This window comes from Balaenoptera ricei, chromosome 8, assembly GCF_028023285.1.
Source record: "Balaenoptera ricei isolate mBalRic1 chromosome 8, mBalRic1.hap2, whole genome shotgun sequence".
Classification (NCBI taxonomy): Eukaryota; Metazoa; Chordata; class Mammalia; order Artiodactyla; family Balaenopteridae; genus Balaenoptera; species Balaenoptera ricei.
Window position 1 is genome coordinate 100,525,607 of NC_082646.1, and position 15,007 is coordinate 100,540,613.

The 15,007-nt window shown below is 41.1% G+C and overlaps 1 protein-coding gene across 13 annotated transcripts in view; it reads right to left on the reverse strand.

Moving 5' to 3' along the window:
• Positions 1 to 15,007, reverse strand: part of CELF1 (CUGBP Elav-like family member 1) — a 72,114-nt gene that overhangs the window by 28,397 nt on the left and 28,710 nt on the right. For 9 of the 13 annotated variants that reach the window (XM_059931587.1, XM_059931589.1, XM_059931583.1 and 6 more), the window contains exons 2-4: positions 6,979 to 7,019; positions 3,187 to 3,258; positions 1,776 to 1,927 (exon numbers count right to left, since the gene is read on the reverse strand). The exons of 1 other annotated variant lie outside the window; for it this stretch is intronic. In XM_059931587.1, the coding sequence (XP_059787570.1) occupies positions 1,776 to 1,846 (71 nt within the window). In that variant the 5' untranslated portion in view covers positions 1,847 to 1,927; positions 3,187 to 3,258; positions 6,979 to 7,019. The remainder of the gene's footprint in view (positions 1 to 1,775; positions 1,928 to 3,186; positions 3,259 to 6,978; positions 7,020 to 15,007) is intronic. 3 more of the 13 variants (XM_059931580.1, XM_059931592.1, XM_059931593.1) reach the window with 3 other exon arrangements.

The following is a 15,007-nucleotide window of genomic DNA, read 5'->3' on the forward strand; positions in this document are numbered from 1 at the left end:
TGCATTTTAGGCCCAAGGTTGATACCAACTGTCCTCAGTCAAGTCAGGTATAGCCTCTCTCAACTGGGTTTCTCATCTGTAAAACAGGGGCAATAGTTTATGCCCAATTAACCTCACAAAGCTTCTGTGAAGCTGGATGGCTAAAACAAATGCGAAAGCTCTTGGGAAAAAATAATATAACAGTGTACTCCCTGATTACCTGTACTCAGAATGAGCACTGTATTCAGTCCATTAGTTCTCTAACTTAAGTGTACACAAAAACCACATGGGACATTGTTAAAATAGATTCTTGGGCCCATTCTAGCATGAGAGTATCTGGGCATGGATCCAGAACCTGCGTTTTTATACTCCAGGTGACTTTCACACAGTGGTCCATGATCCAGATTTCATGGGATACTGAATTAGGTCGACCTTGTAAAAGATGAGAAACAGGCTGAGGAAAAATGCTGTATCTAAGGATTGAACACTAGGCAGTTGCAACGCATAGAGAGAAAGTGTTACAGTGAAAGATAATTTGAGCCACAAAGTCCTATTTCTAGGGACCATATATCTGGTACATGGGAATATTTTTATTATGTATTAAGTCTTTATGATGGATTCATTGTGATTTCACCTGTAATCTACTGATAAAGTTTTATTTTAGCAGTAAAGAGAACTCTCATAAAAAGACACATCTAAATTACCATTATTTTGGAGACTATAGAGAAGGCACAGGATCCATCCCAAATCAGCAAGCCACATAACTTTGAGCTCCCCCCCACGCCGCCCCAACAAACTATTCCACAAAGAACTGTTGAGAATCTGCTATTACAACACCTGTTACACCTAATCCCAGGGCAGACTGATTTGCACATGGAGGCCTAATCTCAAAGACTTGCACTACTGTTATCTAGGGAGTAGTCTACCATTTAATATTCTTGGCTTTGAATAACCTAAGGCTCTTTTACTTAGGTTCCAAGGTACTATGAAGCCTGGTTAAAGAAACTGAAATCAAGAGTTAGAAGTGTGTTCTTTTCTACAAAGCCCACAATTCAGGCCCCCTATAGGTATAGCTCAGAGCTAGGTTGGTGTTTTAGCTGCATACAATGGCAGTGTCACTTCTTGAACCCTAGTACTGCAAACTGATTAGGTTTCTCATTTCCACATTCAAAATTTATTAAGGCAAATTCCCAATCAAGATTAATCCAGTTTGCCCCCCTTTGGGGGGGCACATATGATGTCCCCAGAATCATGTATTGTGTTGCATTTTCAACTAGATTGGGGGGTGTGGAAATCAAGGTTCAGGACTAGTTTACATGTCAATACAGCGTCCTGTATATACTACTAAATACACCCTAGCTACCAGTCCTCTGTGATAGGAGTCTAAGAATTTGATCATTAAAAATAAACAAACATACAAATAAATAGCTTCCCAAAACATTATCTGAAGTTGTATACCCAACCCAAAGTAATAAAACTATGGTTTAAAAAAATACCTTGGAATCTATCAGATGGGAAAACTACAGCTTAAAGGGACTGGAGCCAGCACACTTGAGCTGATGTTGCTGGTCATATATCAAATGCATCCTTATGTACAAAACTTTTATAGCTAGAGGAAACCAGCAATAATGAGAGAGAATCAGACTACAATAGAAAATAACAATAGTGTGGACTTTGGCTTCCTCACCCAATTTTTTCTTCCCTCTTTTAAGGAAAGGGACCAGTTTTATCAAATAACAAAGAAAACAGCCCAGTTCCTCTACTTATGATAAAAATGAGACAACAAAAATACTTACACGGGACTGGAATTCAAAGAGCAATGATCCACCATCATTTCTGGAAGGAAATCCAACTTAAACGCAGCCATCACCTCACTCTCCCCTTCAGAAGCCAATGTTATTAACTTGCTGCACTTGTCTGATCCACAAATACACACAGCTTTAGCTTCCTGGGCCCCACAAAAAACACAAAGTGGAAACAGGAGCTCAGGGAAACCAGCAATAAGTGCCACAGAAACAGGCAGGACTGGGGAAGGGGAAGGGAGTATTGGATTAAAAGGGGGATGTGACCATGTGAAGGGAGGCTCAGCCCAGCACACAATGAAAGTGCTGATGCGCCAGGCTTGTTTTGTGTGATTTTCCCTGGCGAAGCAGTACTAAGTGCACTGTCAGATAAATAGAGTGTCAGATCCATGAAGATAGCAGTGGCTAACAGAGCAGAAGAAACACAAGCTTGTTTCACATCTTCCAAACTCCTCCCTGAGAATCAGTTTTTGAGGACCCCCAAAGCCTGAAACTACCTGAAGCAAAAGAAAAGGGGGAAAAAAAAAAGTTCACTTCATGTGGTCTGAAAATGTTTTTAGAAAGAACTGGGTTGTTAGCCTTGGTTTGAACTTATTTTCCACGTGCCAAAGACAGCAACGAACGCACTATTTGGGTTCCAAACTAACCTCAGAAGAGTCATTTAATGGTTCAGACCATCCATCAGAAGCAGGCCAGAGGCAAGCTGGCTGAAGAACTGGCCACCAGAAACATACTGCTCTTATACTACTACCTGCACTGGACCAACCTTGCTTTCTTGATGGTCTTGAGAGCAAAATATGCTACCTAATGGTTCCTCATCACAGTGAAAACTTTAAAAATTGCTGTTTCACTGACATTCATTTAGATAGCACAGGGCAAAACTTCTTTACTAATTCTGAATCTTAATTTGCCAGAAAATTTAAAAAGTGAAAAATAAAAATGGAATAGTATATTCTGCCTCTTGATAAAGTACTAAGGAACACTGTTTTTTCAGTAGTTTGACCTTTCTAGAGAAACAAAAAACAAAAGAAAACTAAACAAAAGCCACCACAGTGATAATAATGAAAAAGAACTGGGGCCTACCAGGGACAAATACTCAAACACTTAAAGGAAGGAAACAGGAATGTAGCCTAAGTCTCTTCAGCGGCTGCCCTCTTTTAAACTGTTCCTAAAACCAAGATTAATGAATGTGCACATAAAAATTCTATTATGGGTGAGCAGCAGAGATGGATATATTTAGCAGTCGAGGCAGATGTGGTACTCCCATTCTCAATTTAGCTCCACATCCCTCCAAACAACAAATGGTGGCATTTCAATATTTAGGCAGTGACTCTAAAACTGTATCTCTGAAGGCTCCCAAATTTCACAGGCCTTCTTTCCATTTTTATCATTAGGGTTGCCTTACCTCAAAGACTTCACTTCACTCAAGCTCAGTTCACAATACAGGGAACTTTGAAAAAAAGAAGTTATGTTCAGCCTGTAAAGAGGTAAACAGATGAACTCCTAAACATAGAGAATGACTTTAACAAAAAATAATGAAAGGCAGTAATGTCATGGCACAGGCCTAAATGTTCTAGTCTGTGTAACGATGGCTGACACCTGTCTGCATCTGACTGAGGAAGGTAGAAACTGTGTCTTCTGTCCAATATCCAGACATAACTACCCAACATTTAGAACTAAAATAGCAGATAACTGCTTTTCTGTTTTTTTCAGAGCCCCTGCCCATCTGATCTACTACTTTAGAGACAGAAGTGACAGGAGCTCTCTTCCACCCTATTAAAAGAGGAAGCAGACACAGGCTGCAAGTGAGAGGAGACTGTGCAGCTGGCACACAGCACACACAGTTCACCAAGCCCTGACTGCCAGACAAAAAGAAGATGTTAACCCAGGCTGGGGCTGGCTGAGTTACTGGTTAGGCTGGTCCTTGTTTCTAAGTACACTGGAGTCGATCACAAGCCTCTTCCTATAGAGAACTACCTAGACTAAGGAGCAACTTTGTGAGGCCAGTTAACAACCAAATTAGATTTTTTAGTTTAAGGATTCCTTTAAAAAGGAATCAAGTTTTCAGGAAGGCCACTGGTTGTTATGCTTTTATTATTCACTAAAAATACATGACTACTAATTACATCTCTATTTTCATCAGAATCACATCTATAACAAAAGAGTACTGCTCAGTGTATGAAAGATGTGCACTCCTTACAGTAATCTTTACCAAGCCAAAGGCTGTAATGTTTTAAAATTCATTTACGATTTATAAGGCTGCACTGTTTTTAAAACCTACAAGATGGAAATGTTATTACATGAGGGAGGGTGATTCTCTTCAGGCAGGTCACAAGAATTATCTCAGTATAATTAAATTCAACATGCTTGTGTGAAGAGAAAGAACAGAAATTAATCACAAGTCACTCAATTTTAGAAAAGGGTTACAAAGTTAAGTGATGATAAAAAAACAATTATAGAAATACAAAAATGCAGCTGTTAGGGGGAAATTAAAAAGTAGAATTAAAAGTTATTCACAGAAAACTGTCCATAAGTAGTTGTTTTTTAAAATTTCTTGCTCAGAAACACATTCCAGGCTTATAACCCAGGGTCCACTGCAAAAGAAGGCCTTAACTTTCCCTCAGTCTCTTTTTACCACATGTCTGTGAATTTACACTCATGGTTTTCTCTTCTGTCCCTGGTTGGCTGTCTCAGTTTTCTTTGCCGTTAATATTCTCTACTTTTTTCTAAGGGCAACAATTTAAAGTCTAATTGTGTGAGGGTAGGCGCTATCAGCCTGCTGTAACATTAATAACCCAAATCATTAAAAATGATCAGAGGATAAGGGAAACCCTCCAAAGAATAGCACACCCTGCATTTAGAATATCAGAAGGGGTGGGATGAATTGGGAGATTGAGTATACATATACACGTATATATACATAGTGTATACATATATACGCTAATATGTATAAAATAGATAACTAATAAGAATCTGCTGTATAAAAAATAAATAAAATAAAATTCAAAAATTCCAAAAAAAAAAAAGAATATCAGAAGGGAATAAACAGTTTAAAAACTGGATTAGAGAGAAAAAAAAAAAAAAACTGGATTAGAAGAGAGAAATGCTAGAAATCACAGCATTTGTTTTGTTAAAAGAGTGAAAGAGCAAAGTAAAGCATAGTTGAGCAAAAAAGCCCAGGTGGTAGGTGCAAACGACAGGCTGTCTATCTTGACTGATGTAACCAGGGAAATCAGTGACAGGTGAAGGGATTTTATACTTCCATCTCAATAATCTAAATGTGTTTTAAAGGGCAAAAATGTGCAGTATGGTTATATGAGCATAGAGGAAATTAGAGCCTACTACTAAATTATAAAAGAGAGCCTATGTCATTAAAAATCCCCATCATTAGTCTATTTAAGGAAAAGTACAAAAACCTAGGGAAAAGTCATAACCTAAGACAGTTAAGTAGACTGGCTTTCCCCCTCAACCCCCCAGAGCTTCTGGCAGTTAAATGGTACATAAGGGATGTAGAAAAGAAGCAACCAATTGATACCACTTGAAAATAACCAACCAGAATAACTTAAAATTTAGCCTAAAACCTTTATGGACTTGAATTTCATTTCCAAAATTTAGTACTTCTAATGTAATTAGTGGGTCTCCTAAAACTCCCAAGCTAGTACCTTGCATATGCAAAAATATACTGACCTAAATTGCTAATTATTTCTGTGACATCTCACTTTGTGGGAGACTTTTTGCAAAAATGTGACAGTTAAATATAATTTAAAACAAAACAAAAAACCTTTGTTGAGTTTCCATGAGAATCTATACAATGAAAAAATTCCTGAAAGGGGGGAGAGGGTTTTAAAGAAAAGAAGGAATAGAATTATTGTTTTAAAAAAAAAAGTTCCATTTCTATCTGAAATCCCCCCATGTTTAAAACCTGGCAATAAATTAAAAATCTGAAAAACACTGGTGCCCACCAAGGATCTCTACAAGTTGGATTTTGTTCCTGGGCCTCCCACCTGCATTTTTTGCTTTTTGGTCTTGTATGCCCTGCTGGCTAGGCTCAACCACTTCTAGTAATTAAGGCCTGCTGATAGGATGTGGGCAGAAAGCCCCCTTCCTCCTTCCCTAGGGCTTATGGTATTTCCAGATTGTGAGCAAATGCATCCAAATTCTGTGACAGGAGTTTCATTTTAGGTTGTTAAGATACCTCCAAGAATTGTAAAGCATATCTTCTCTGGATAAAGTTAGAGTTTCCAGTTTAAAAAAAAAAAAAAAAACTTCCATTCCAAATCTAAAACCACTGTAAGACAAAAAGCACTAAGTTTAGTAATTGTTGTGTGCAAGCTAGTTTGCCTGTAAAATTATCATATATGGTATATGAGAAGATAGAACAAGGTTGAAGGGAAGAAAATTTACCTTTTTTGAAATCTAAGTTTTCCATTTCCTCTCCCTATCCTTAATCACTACTATCTTCTCCCCAGTCAGTGTCAAAGGACTAGCAGAAAGACATTCTTCCGTGCTTAGTGCTCTCAGCAAAAGTGTAAGCTCAGAGCCTTCCTTGGAGTTTCTCGGACTAACCCTGACCAAATAAACTGTCCTGTCAAATTGTGACCACCATTCAAATCAGGTCATATTTTCAGGTCCCAAACTAGTTCTGGAACTTAAGTGTAGTTGTTAGTTGATAACAATATACTATAAGCTTAAGCTTTATTTAGGCTCCAGTGCTGATTTAAAAATCAGTATGTTGAACAACTTCTGGTTCCAGGAGTGTAATATTATCTGTGTGAAATCCACTACGTTCTGTCCTCATCGTTGTTCTTGTTTACTTGGGGTGTTCCAGCTATGAAGTGCAAAGGGGAAAGAAAGCTAGCTGGGCAGCTGCTGTGTGCAGATGTACATACATACACATACATACCCTCCCCCCCTCCCCCCACCTCTGCCCAGCCCCAACTGTTAGGACTAGGCAGCAGCTAGTTCAAATGGGAGATAAGCCTGCCTTGGGAAACAGCTAAGGAGAAAGAGGAGAAAGAGTTCGAAAAGAGGAAAAAAAAAAAATCTAGCTTCCTAGGAACAGGAAATTTATCCCATAATGTAGGAAAAAAGCCATCATCTTTCTGAAGGCAATTTTTTCACTTCTGCAAAACAGGCCTCATGCAAGAAGGTTAAAAAGAAAACCACAGAGCACAACCATCCAGCAGTTAGCCCATACCTGTAGCTTTCCACCTCCCTCTCTGGACTATTGTCTTCACTCTAAAAAACCAAGGAAAGAAAAATAAGTGGGCCATGCCTATACTTCTCATAATCCCAAATATGTAGCTTCTTTCCAAGGAAAAGCCCCTTTGTCACCAAGACTGAAGATAAAAAACAAACTCTCCCTCTCCCATTTTTAAAGTATACAATACCTTAACGATAAATTACATTTCACATCTCAAAGTTAATTTAAGAACACCATCAACTTAAAAATGGAGAACTAAAGTACTAAAAGGCTTAAGAAGAGGCTTACCACAAAATGTCACAACAAACAGCAAAACATTGACTAGGATTTATGAAGTTGAACCGCAGCACAGCTAGGTCACCAAAACAATCATTTTTTAGCATCTGCTTTTGGGTGGGAAACTACAATAAAGCTAAAGGTTGTATAATCCTTTTAGCAATTAACGATCATATTGTTAATGTGAAGAGGCCATGATATTTCCCCAGACCAACCTTCCTGAATAGGCTGGTGCCAGGCATAAAGCTCTTAAAAGGCAACCCCAAGTTCCTGCCTTGTAAATGCATATTGGTGGCCCCAGGACGGTGGTGAACCACTGAAACCAACAACAAATCGGAAGATGGGGAAGTTAATTGAAGGTAAAAGCAAACAGAGGAACCACAAAACCAGTTTGTTTCATTTTTGAACATTATTGAACAATCTTGCAAGATTGATTCTATAAAAGCTGCCCAAATTCCTACAAACTTCCATCTACAACTCCTGCCAACTGTACTTTCTGTCTGGCCCTGGCTACAGACAGAGAACTGCTGAAAGTCACCAAGTCTACTCTGGAAAGTGTAAGAATTCTCAAAGACAAAGCTAGAACCAGAACTCACTGTGAGACACTGCACTCTACCTACCCTCCGTGAACACAAAGACATTTCTTGACTGACATAAAATGGGTGCTTGAGTACTTAATTTGACTTTTCATATGGACCTAACTGGTCTTCAATTTTGCTAATGAAGTAATGATGCTCCCAACCATTTTAATGCAAAGTCTACACTAACAAAAAAAACTTCTAAAAGCACTTTCTTGGACCTGCCTACATCATCAAGTTATTAAGTGGAAAGGAACTTACATTTTCTAAGTTCACAACACCTCATTCAATCCTGTATCATTATAACCATTTAAGGTGGGGATTACCCTAAGAATTTAGATGCTAAAATAATCTACATGAGGGATTCTAACTCCAGAGCCCATGGTCTATCTCTCTTGAGAAATGTGACCATCTAGGCAGTATAAACTTTTATTGAGACAGTGTGTCTTGAGAGGGTTCTGAAGTAGTTGTTACCTTGGAGGGTAGAGAACAAGTTAAATGTCTACTTGTTAGTTTTATTCTGGAAGATATAAAGGGTAAATAAAAGACCAAGGAGTCATGTTTCCCAATATGTTGCATGGAACAGTTGAGAAACACTGCTAGTGTGTGACCCTGTGAGACCAGACTCATACTGCATGCTAGCTGGGGAATCTCCAGGATACAAAGAGCAAAAGGGAGGCTTGGGGGCTTCCCTGGTGGCGCAGTGGTTGAGAATCTGCCTGCCAATGCAGGGGACATGGGTTCGAGCCCTGGTCTGGGAAGATCCCACATGCCGCGGAGCAACTAGGCCCGTGAGCCACAATTACTGAGCCTGTGCGTCTGGAGCCTGTGCTCCGCAACAAGAGAGGCCGCGATAATGAGAGGCCCGCGCACCGCGATGAAGAGTGGTCTCCGCTTGCCACAACTAGAGAAAGCCCTCCTCGCACAGAAACGAAGACACAACACAGCCATAAATAAATAAATTAATTAAAAAAAAAAAAAAAGGGAGGCTTGGGGTTGTTAAGAAGGGCCATTATATTAAAGTATGAAGGACACACATCTAGGTCCCAGAGAACATAGCAGCCCTATATATAGGGGGCTAAGGAACAACCTTAGTTGCATAGCCAAGAGAAAAAGGAAAGTGAATTATTTATTTAAAAAACAAACACATAAGCAGGATATTAATCATCCTACTAAGTCACCCAAAGACTTTTGAAAGAAAACTTAAGCACACAAAAAAAGGACACACCGTCTTCCTCCACACAGGCCCTAGTCACTTGCAGGAGGACAGTGGGAAGACTAATACACAAGAAGGTATTTTCTTTTTTAAAAAATTTAATTTAGTTTTTTTAGCTGCATCGGGTCTTAGTTGTGGCATGCAGGCTCTTTCATTGAGGCACGCAGGCTTAGTTGCCCTGCAGCATGTGGGATCTTAGTTCCTCGACCAGAGATCAAACTCGCGTCCCCTGCATTGGAAGGCGGATTCTTTTTCTTTTTTTTAAGTGAATGGTGTTTTTTTTTTTTAATTTATTTATTTTATTTTTGGCTGCATTGGGTCTTTCTTGCTGCGCATGGGTCTTTCTCTAGTTGCGGTGAGCAGGGGCTATTCTTCGTTGCAGTGCACAGGCTTCTCATTGCAGTGGCTTCTCTTGTTGCGGAGCACGGGCTCTAGAGCGCAGGCTCAGGAGTTCTGGCGCACAGGCTTAGTTGCTCCGCGACATGTGAGATCTTCCCAGACCAGGGCTTGAACCCGTGTCCCCTGCATTGGCAGGCGGATTCTTAACCACTGCGCCACCAGGGAAGCCCTGGAAGGCAGATTTTTAACCACTGGGCCACCAGGGAAGTCCCAAGAAGGTATTTTCTTTAAAAGCTTTGTCATTCCAGCTTTAATTTTCCTACATTTTGTTGCCTTGTCTGTAAGAAAACAGAAATGCTTTGGGGAGAGAGGAAAGCTAAATGGAAACTAAAAGCTTCAGGTTTGAGTTTTTCACATCTTTCATTTCTGTGGGGAACCAAACTAAATGCATTAAGATCTGTGAGGAAGCCTGAACTACCTTTGTCCTGTACTTCCCTGGAGCTAAAGAGAGTCTATTTCTATTAATCTTATCTTCATGTTCTTAATCACCATGTGTAGAGGCATAAAGGTGGTTCCAAAGAGGGGTGAAAAGAGTTAGGGGTGGAAAGGAGCACCAAAAAGGTAGGTGGGGTGGGGAGCAACGCAACAGACAAGGATGGAGGGAAACGAGCAGGACTGTCTGCTTGTGATATGTTTAGATGTTCCAAACATGACCTGCCATGATGTATTAAAATTGTACTTGGCAAGTCAATGGTACAGGGGACTCTGAAAGGCAAGTACCTATCCCACACTGTAAATAATTTATATTTGGTTTTGGAATATATCCTGGAACTTACATGTTTCAAGGATGCAAGAGTGAATGAACGGTATCATCTCTCAGGGCTGAGAGGAAAGGTCTCAGATCTCCTACACACCTCCCTTAGTGTAGGCAAGGTAATGAACCTTTCTTATTTTTCAGAGTTTTCTGCTGGCCTGTATCTTGAGTAAATAACAAAACACAGTCCTTTACAGGAAGATAGATGGTCACTGACTCAATCACCATCAACAGCTCTTACATAGTATGCACTGAACCAAACTCCAGATACAGAGGCTGGTAACAGGCACAGTAATTCTCAGTGGCCTACATAAGGCCTGAACCCATGACCCTAGCCTCATGAGCATGACTCACTAACTTACTAACAATTGTTAGTAAGTGCTCTCAATAATACCTGGATATAAAGCAGGGAGCTAAAGAAGAAGTGAACTATCCAGATGAGAGGTTTTTGAAATGTTTTTAAATGCAGTGTTTTTCCCATAAACATAAAGGTGAAGCTGTTCAGGTTGAAGATAGAGGGGGGAAGGCAGATCCTACCTGTTTGCCTCTCCTGGCCCTCAGGGTAACCATAGGTCTCCTGGGAAATTTGAAAACAGGCCTGGATAGTTCAAAACAATAGATAATTCACTGATTTTATATCCAGCATTGAGATGAATAGTTTTTTGCACAGATTTTTCTCTTCGAATCTAACAGGTTATCACAAATCAAGGAATTTAAGATGCCATCAATGATAATAAATGCGTGCATCCTCAAATTGATGGTATATGCTATTTAAAATCTGCACACCTTATCACCGGAAAGTAGGGAGAAATGTCCAGTCATTTACAAGTGGCTACAATTATAAACGCTAACATGTTTTGAGTATTTACTGTATGCCATGCGGTGTTTTCAGTCCTTTATATTTAATGCTCCTACCTATTCTATCTCCATTTACAGACGAGAAAAGACACAATGAAGTAACTCTCAAGATCACATGAATCCAGGCAATGAAGGAGTTGGATGGAATGAATATAATGCCAGGCAGTTGGAACCTTGGTTGAAAGCCTGACAGATACACTGAAGCACACAGTAAACTCCCTTCTCCTAGCCACATCTTTCCCAGAGCATCTCCTTCCACTGTAATAAGTTGCTCTACATTGAACAGTCTGGGTCCTGTAGAACATCAGGTTAAAAACTGTCTATAAGGAAGATCATGCACGCAAACCACAGAAAAGATTGTTTAAATGCTGAGCGCCATAAAGTTGAATCTGACCATTTTTCTTAGGCAAATCTTGTAAGTAGGTAAATGTCCAAAGTCTCAACTGTCCTGAGAGAGATCTGATTAAGGGTAGTGAAAACTTCCTGCTGTTACTCAGTAGATGTGTGACTCTGATCAAGTTCATTAACATCTCTTAAGTGTCAATTTCCTCACCTGTAAAAGAGGACTTAACTATACACATTATCTCAAAAGGAACCAATGGATGCCCAGAATACACTCAAGCCACTGTACAAATCTCTAACTGGAAGAGGAGACAAATAATAGGAATGACTTGGGAAAATCGTGCTTTTAAAAAATGTTTCTTACCTTTAGACTGTTTGCAATGCCCTCACTTCTTTCTTTTTCCTCCTGTTATACGGCTGGCTCAATAAGAAGGTTGGGCTTACTGCTTTGGAAAACTGCATGTCCTCCCACCCACATACCCTAGAAAGCCAAATAACCAGATAAAAGGATCAACTTTGGAAGCTATCCTAGCTAGCCAAGCTCTTCATGATGCAGAACTCCACCAGGGATTAGTGCTAAATCCAGTTGAGTTTGTCTGGATTAGCCACTCTACCTGTTTTCCCTAGGAACCTGCAGCCAGGGAATAGCAGCTGCCACCAGATTCTAATTCAGGATCCTGGGCACACACATCACAACTAATAGTGAGTAGAATCTACTCAAAGACTAGAGCATCAAATGAAATAAAATGTGTAAAAGTATTCAGCAACAAATAGGTGGATTCAAGACTGAAAAACTATTTAACCACTAACTGTTTTTGCTCATCTGTAAAATGGGGGTGATTAGGTGGATTAAACAGATACAATGAAACACACAGTAAATGCCCTTCTTCTATTCTTATCATTCCCAGAGCATCTCCTTCCACAGTAGTAAACTGTTCCATGTTAAACAGCCTGAGTCCTGTACATCAGGCTTAGTTCTGATTTGTCTTGGTCAGCAGGGATAAAACGTGACACTTCCTCTGTGGGGTATATAAAAACCATTCCCCCCCCCCCCCACTTCCGACACTTGCTCTGTGGCTACTATTTCCATGATTCACACTTAAGTTTGGGGCTTCTGATTCTTTACTGACTGAGTCATCTACATGTGTCCTCTCCCTGACCCTAGGAGAGAAGATTATAAACAGACCTCAACCTCATCTCCTTCGCCACTGGCCAGTATGCTCATCCTCTCTTTAGAGGCAACAATTTTTCCCCAGCTTTAAAAAAAAAATTGTGGTAAAAAAGACACAGGAACTTCCCCGGCGGTCCAGTGGGTAAGACCCCACACTTCCAATGCAGGGGGAACGGGTTCGATCCCTGATCAGGAAACTAAGATCCCACAAGCTGCACACAGTGCGGCCAAAAAAAAGAGAAAAGGTTACTATCTAACCATTTTTGAGTGTACAGTTCAGTAGTGTTAACAATGTTATGCAAAATGGCAACACTTTCTTCATGTGACAATTATAAACATTTTCTTGTGAGCAGCCCATTTTTTTTTTATAAAGTACATGCACAGACTCTAGACAATGCTATACTTTTTTTAAAAATTTTTATTTATTTATTTTTATTTTTGGCTGTGTTGGATCTTCGTTTCTGTGCGAGGGCTTTCTCTAGTTGCGGCAAACGGGGGCCACTCTTCATCGTGGTGCGCGGGCCTTTCACTGTCGCGGCCTCTCTTGTTGCGGGGCACAGGCTCCAGACGCACAGGCTCAGTAGTTGTGGCTCACGGGCCTAGTTGCTCCGCAGCATGTGGGATCTTCCCAGACCAGGGCTCAAACCCGTGTCCCCTGCATTGGCAGGTGGATTCTCAACCACTGCGCCACCAGGGAAGCCCGAGCAGCCCATATTTAAGAATCAAGAGTCAGGGGGCTTCCCTGGTGGCGCAGTGGTTAAGAAGCCGCCTGCCAATGTAGGGGACACGGGTTCAAGCCCTGGTCCGGGAAGATCCCACACACCATGGAGCAACTGAGCCCATGTGCTCTAGAGCCTGCAAGCCACACCTACTGAGCCCACGTGCCACTACTGAAGCCCACACGCCTAGAGCCCACGCTCCGCAACAAGAGAAGCCACCGCAGTGAGAAGCCCTCGCACTGCAATGAAGAGTAGCCCCCCACTCGCGGCAACTAGAGAAAGCCCGCATGCAGCAACAAAGACGCAACGCAGTCAAAAATAAATAAATAAAATAAATAAATCTATTTAAAAAAAAAAGAATCAAGAGTCAGAATTGGCATAAAGCCTGACTTTGCCAATATCATCCTTATCTGTATGTCACAAACAATAAATATAACACCTATCTGACAAAGCCAACATAATATTTTTCTTTTTTTTTTTTCCGACTTCTTTCCGGATAGTCTACCGATGACCCCAGAAGGTTGATTTTTTTTTTTAAATTTTATTTATTTATTTATTTATTTATTTATGGCTGTGTTGTGTCTTCGTTTCTGTGCGAGGGCTTTCTCTAGTTGCGGCAAGCGGGGGCCACTCTTCATCGCGGTGCGCAGGCCTCCCACTATCGCGGCCTCTCTTGTTGCGGAGCACAGGCTCCAGACGCGCAGGCTCAGTAATTGTGGCTCACGGGCCTAGTTGCTCCGCGGCATGTGGGATCCTCCCAGACCAGGGCTCGAACCCGTGTCCCCTGCATTGGCAGGCGGATTCTCAACCACTGCGCCACCAGGGAAGCCCCCAACATAATATTTTTAAAATTTATTTTATTTATTTTTATTTTTGGCTGAGTTGGGTCTTCGTTGCTGGGCGTGGGCTTTCTCTAGTTGCGACAAGCAGGGGCTACTCTTCATTGCAGTGTGCGGGCTTCTCATTGCAGTGGCTTCTCTTGTTGTGGAGCACGGGCTCTAGGCATGCGGGCTTCAGTAGTTGTGGCTCGCGGGCTCTAGAGCGCAGGCTCAGTACTTGTGGCGCACGGGCTTAGTTACTCCGTGGCATGTGGGATCTTCCCGGACCAGGGATTTAACCCGTGTCCCCTGCATTGGCAGGCGAATTCTTAACCACTGCACCACCAGGGAAGCCCCAACATAATTATTAAATCCTCTGAAACTGCTACAAAAAGTGGTTCACAAAGTTGAATGGTGGTGAGTTGGACTTTGTTCTTCTTCCTTTCCCTGATCTGCCATCTTATCTCCTGTTTAGTTATATAATCTTTCCATATGACTACGTACACAGCTAAACAAGAGTTCATCTCACCTAAGAGGCATTCCATTTTGGAGGTGCTCAGGTGAGGCAGACAGGGAATGCAAAATACATTTTTAAAAATCTCTTTTCCTACTTCCTCCCCAAATGCCTATACTCTCCAAGTAATTCTCAAATCTCCATTAAGTATTCCCTCTCTCCTCCCCATACAGCTCTCTATTGGGGGGGGGGGGAGTAGGAATCTCATTCTGTCTTTAGCTCCTCCTGTTTCCTTGGCAGCACTGTCAGCCCTGGGCAACAAAATTGCTGGATGTAGCAGCAGCAATTTACATATGGTAGCTAAGCTAATGTGCAGCTTTCTCTGGGAAGAATTGCTAACTGTCCTATGTATCTTTCTAGTTTGAACCCAATGTTCCA